The 5,656-nt window shown below is 37.5% G+C and overlaps 1 protein-coding gene across 1 annotated transcript; it reads right to left on the bottom strand.

The window, feature by feature from the left end:
• Nucleotides 1-1,611: 1,611 nt before the first annotated feature.
• On the bottom strand, nt 1,612-5,327 carry LOC112524629 (short-chain dehydrogenase TIC 32, chloroplastic-like). The gene is made up of 8 exons (XM_025134550.1): nt 5,121-5,327; nt 4,320-4,551; nt 3,953-4,032; nt 3,497-3,650; nt 2,850-2,928; nt 2,215-2,311; nt 2,076-2,122; nt 1,612-1,990 (listed from the first exon to the last, which is right to left on the bottom strand). Exons 1-8 carry the CDS (start codon nt 5,224-5,226, stop codon nt 1,832-1,834), a joined length of 954 nt encoding a protein of 317 aa, XP_024990318.1. The 5' UTR covers nt 5,227-5,327; the 3' UTR covers nt 1,612-1,831.
• Nucleotides 5,328-5,656: the final 329 nt, after the last annotated feature.

Here is a 5,656-nt window from a genome sequence, read left to right as displayed (position 1 = left end):
TTTGTTTACTGTTCGTGTTCGTTCGGTTTAGTTAAACGAACGGACACGAACAAGCCTCTGTTCGTGTTCGTTCGGTTCGTTTACAACTCTATTTATCGCATGTACCATGTTCATTAGCATTTATGAGAATTGGGATATTTGATTTGGAGGTCCTGTATTTGTTTATATAACTTATTGGTTTGTTCAATTATCGTTTGGTTTTTTGGTGGTAAACAATGTCTTGTAAAGAAAGAGTGATTTTTTTGGACATCATGAGGTTTGTTGCATTATTACCAATGTGTCTTGTAAAGAATGAGTGATATTCATCCTTGACTTTAACAACCATTAACTGGCCCCATTCAATAAGAGTAAATTACGTTTTTTTGTTAAATATTTCTGTTTTCATCCCTAGTCTTTTTTTATTAAGTTTTTAGTCATTATGCTTTGCATTATATTTCTACTTTCGTCCTTGGCTCTGACGCCGTGTTGTGTTCCCGTTAAAACACATCACGTGCCCCTCATATCTTTAGTCTCTTCAACTTTCCCGCTTTTAGCTACATCCATTCATTTCACTTTCATCGCGGGTAAAAACTAGGGTTTCTAGAAGGCATCATTTCACCCAAAAAAAACTCCACACACGTTTCTCCCACGTTCCACTACAGCAGCATCTGCGATAGTCAACAAATGTTCAAATATGTGGCGACTTCGATTATCGTACGAAGTTTTTAACCCACATGACCTAACCTATATGGTAATCTTCTTTTTTTCAATGTTCACTTTGTTCTTTTTATTCTTGCAATCTAATGTTGTTCATCTTCTCTGAGATGTGGGTGGATCCATGTTATCGGCTTGATACTTGGAGGGTTGTATATAGTTTCAAGATTAATCCACTCAATGGGCCTGAGATGTGGCCCATATCAACTTGCCTTACTAAATTCAAGTAAGGGGTTATTTGTTTTACCTCTTGGTAGTTTCATTAAAAGGCAACATCTGAATCGTTAAGAGGTGAACCTTGTTTAGTAAAAAAACAAATTTGCCTCTTAATGGTTCTAAAATCCTCTGAATGATTTTCATCCTGAGCCTCCCTTAACCATTCAGCGCCCTAATTTCATCGTAAGCAATTACCAAACAATTATATTTCATTTTGCACTATATCATGAGAGCCTCTTAATCATTCTGACCACTTAATCATTCTACACCAAACCATTCAACAACTACCAAACAACCAGTAAGAAAGTGAAAGTTCAGTCCTCACAGTTTTTCTATCCCACTGCCAAAGTAAACAACTCAGGTGGACAAGAGGCGAACCACTCAACCAATGAGTCAGTTATACACTTCCCCAGACGTATATATTTATCTTTTCAGGTTCAATGAGGACAGCCCTCGTAACAGCGAACTCCCCCTCCCCATCACAAACAAGTTGGGAGACCAAGGAAGAAACGAAAGAGGACTGCTGATGAGCTGACTCAACCGTTGGTAAAAGGAAGCAAAATTTCAAGGCTTGGAAAAACCGTCACATGTGTGAAATGCAAGAAGAAAGGCCACAATGAAAGAGGACTTGCAAAGGTCAAGACATGGAGACATAAAGTTCACCGTTCGACTCTTCTACTTCTAATGTTACCTTCAAATGAAAAAAAAAAGGTTTTATTAGAGAATATGATATGTTCATTAAGGCTATCTGTTGACGTGTATGAGCCATCCATCCATCCATCCATGGATGTTTCTTAATTCAACTATGGCTAACATGTAAAGATCACAAGTATTCCCCACAGTTTGAATTTTATTGATATGAAACCCAAAGCCAGAACCATTTATATATCTCTAAAGCAAACAGACAAGACACAATCTCTGTTTACTTGATCAAATTGATGCTAAAATCCCACAATCTCTTTGCCAAATCCATGTCTTTACCCTGTTCTGTCGTCTCCGCCAAGTTGCTATCCAAAAAATATTTACCACTTACCCCTTTCACCGCCGGGTGCAGTGCTAGATAGCATGTTGTAGCCGCTCCCTGAAACACGCCACTCAAATAAGCTTTGATTTTAAATCAAGAAAGAAATATGTTCAGTTTGATGATAACCATAAAGTTTGCTAACCTGCTCAACATTTTTCATCAGACAGCTGCTCAGCTTGCTAACAAAACCTGCATTTAGATATGTATAACAATGGGATGGGGTTTACATTATGCTGCAACACTTGTTTTATTTCTATTTGGCAAAGATTCAAGAAAATTACCTTCAGCAAAGCTGGGAGGAGTAAAAATATGGCGGAATAAATTCGTCGAGATTACTCCCGGATGAAGAGAGTTTGCAGTTATTTCTGCTCCCTCTTCCTGTTCAACCATACATCACAACTCGAATCACTACATGTCTCCATTCCTAAAACATACTTTGCTTCGTAAGGGTGTTTTGATAGTTGGTACATCATGGCGCAAGAGTTAGGTAGGTGGGTGAAAGAATTCTAGAAGGGTAGGTTAGTAATTTACCAATCTTGTCCCATTTCCTTGATTTCGTTCCACCTATTTTGGTCAGACAGAAATAATTCATTTTTGTCCAAGTTGTGCCAAACATGGGACAACAAGTTTTTGTTTTGTCATGTCTTGTCCTGTCCCGCATTAAGGTCTCAAACCTCTACCTTTTCCGAATCAAGATATGGACCCTGTGACAAATTTGGCACCGGCATGTTTTTATTTGTAATTATAGTATCTACTCTTAGAGTTCAATATGGTGATCAACTATGTTTCTAGTTTTTGAAGTTCTAACGAATCCTTGTCAAGTTAGAAGTTGAAAACCGGTCTGTTTGACTTCAAAAATCAAGACTGTTGGATACCACTTTCATATACCATAATCTTATGAAAACGGAAGATATACCTTCAGGCGTCTTGTAAGCTCATTAGCATGCAGGATGTTGGCTAGCTTTGATTGACCATATGCTTGATATTTACTGTAACTGTACAACATCACCTAATCAAGTTGAATCGGAACACGGATTTGTTGAACTTCTAATAATATCACATGCAACGGAAAAAGATGCTAATCAGAGCACAATGTGTTGCAAACTGTTAGAAACTAGTGGGAAAAATGGTAATCAAAATGCGAGATATATGACCAAAAGATCCCCAAATTTCATTACAGATCAAAAACAGGTCTAGAAGGTACTTCAAGGAAGATCATCCTTCCAAAGCTGGGAAAAATAACGATGAAAATGGGAAAGAAATCTTAGCCGGTTGATTATATTAGTTAGAGATAATTACGATTATATTAGTTAGAGATAATTACGATTATATTAGTTAGAGATAATTACGGATTTGATTTATATTTATCATTAATTATAGCCGATAGGGTTTCTTTGTACATACCCTATATATAGGGATTTTCGGTTAATGATGAAGGTATCGAGTTTTGCAAACTTTCAAGAAAGCCGTCTTTTTTTTAGGGGAAAACCACAGATATGATGATGGTGATCCCGAAAATGCAATGGAACAATCTTAGACTAAAGTCATTTCAAGAAAACTTACTGTTTTTCGTCATTCATCTTATCAAAACGAATTCCTTCAGGATAAGTAAACCTATGGGCCTCGGACGATACATTCACAATCCTTCCCTCTTTCTTACTTTTACGTGCTGTTTTTTTCATATTGTCCAGCAACAGAACGGTCAGAAGGAAGTGACCTGCAAACACCAAGGTTTTAACAATAGATAATATTCTTTTTTTGATTAACCTGGATATCCAACTTGCTATGCAAGCTGACTAATCCCAGGGCGAACACCAGCTTCGCAGGTAGCCTGGAGTCACCTCATTTGAACCTCCGTGGCCACAAGGGGATTTTTATTCCTCCTTGGATTCGAACCTGGAACCTCCAGGCACTTTTGACCTTTGGAGCCCAAGCTCAAACCAATCGGGCACCACCCTTGTGGTTTAGATAATACTTAAAGCAGTGCACGAACAAACAAAAACACATGAAAATTAATACCTAGATGATTGGTAGCAAACTGTAGCTCTATGTTATCTTTAGAGAGCATAAATGGAGTCATCATTATACCTGCATTGTTTCTTAACACAAACCAAGATGGAAAAAAAAGAAAAGCTTAAGCTTTTGTAAGCCAACAGAAATACGTACTCCCTCCCTTCCAAAGAAATTAAAGGTTGGTTTTAAGAACCCTTTTCAAGATCAAAACTGACATAAATTCTTTAGAATTTTTGTAAAAGTTTGCCGATCACAATGAAGGTTGTAACATATACCACAATAAGAAAACATTGGAGCTTTTTTTATGGAGTGTTGTTTTTTAATGTGCAGAATACGGAGGAAAACTTATAAGACTTGTATGTTATGATCTTACATTAATAAGTTTAATGATTGACCACTTGAATTAAAATCGGAAGCAAATTTCCTAACAGATGCCATGGAATTAAGATCCAACTCCATTGCATCAATTTTGGCTGTTGCGATTTCATTCATGATCGCTTCTTGAACCTGTTTGCCAGCGGTCATATTCCTGACACCCATAACGACATGTGCCCCGCGCAACGCTAGAACACGTGCTGTTTCACGCCCGATACCACTTGATCCTCCTGTAGTCGTGCGTTACATGTGAGTAAAAGAACATAACTTCCTACAAAGATGTCTTATCTAAGTCCAACAAATCCAACATTAATAGGATTGAATCAGTTCCACCTATATGATCCATTGGATAGGCAATATGTTCCTTTTCAGAAGGACATTGCTATTTATGAATGAAGATAGGTAGAATAGTTTGAAATGCTAGACACAGCTTCTTTTCCATTACAAGCCAAACCTAGTACTTTAAAATGGAAAACAAACAAACATGGGGTTTCTTACAAACTTTATACCTAATTCCCTGGAGATCATATGATCCAAACAAAAGGCCATCTTAAAACTCCATAATTAGTACTTGACGACTACTGTTTGGTGCGTCTTAAGTTTGTTAATGGCAGATTATGTGGGTTTTCAACAATTTTTTGTTGGATTTGTACTGTATACACTTGAATTACGTTGAAATCAAAATTTCTTTTGGCCAGGGGTTTATTTTAACCTAAATAGTCCTAGAAAACGCATCCGATTTCGATCAAAACCCAGAGAGGAAATACAATTAGCAAAAGGGAAGAAGCAAAAGTGGGACCTGTTACAATGGCGGTGAGACCAGAGGCATCAATCCCATCGGTAACCTGCTCGGCGGTTGAATAATGCGAGAACCCAGAAGGTCCTGGTTTTCGAAACAACCACATAATAAGTGGAAATTGGGATGAATTCTGAAATGGGTTTGTTGATATTTGATGAAAGAAAAGAGGGTTTTATCTTGGAAATGGCGAAAGTAGTGTGGATTTGATGGGAAAAAGCAGAAAGGAAGGAAAAAAAACGAGAAAGTAATGGAGTCCATGTTGCCACCTCATCGATTCAAGCTCAGCCCGTATCAACACTCCACAGTCCACACGCATCAACGACCAACGCCGTCTTCCGTTTGCTCACTATTAGAGTGTGACTTCTAACCTCCACATCTAAACAAACCAAGTCATATTATTTAATATTTTTATGTGGGATTATTTTAAACTACTTCGGATATTCGTGTAATATGTTGAACCATAAGTTTTCCTTGATTTATAAGTTTAAATCTAGCTCTATTAGGAGTGTAAACGATACGTGATAAACTCGCGAGTT

Source organism: Cynara cardunculus (genome assembly GCF_001531365.2).
Source record: "Cynara cardunculus var. scolymus isolate 2C chromosome LG 13, CcrdV1, whole genome shotgun sequence".
NCBI classification, from domain to species: Eukaryota; Viridiplantae; Streptophyta; class Magnoliopsida; order Asterales; family Asteraceae; genus Cynara; species Cynara cardunculus.
Note: the sequence above shows the minus strand (reverse complement) of the source record. Positions and strands in the feature narration are given on the sequence as shown.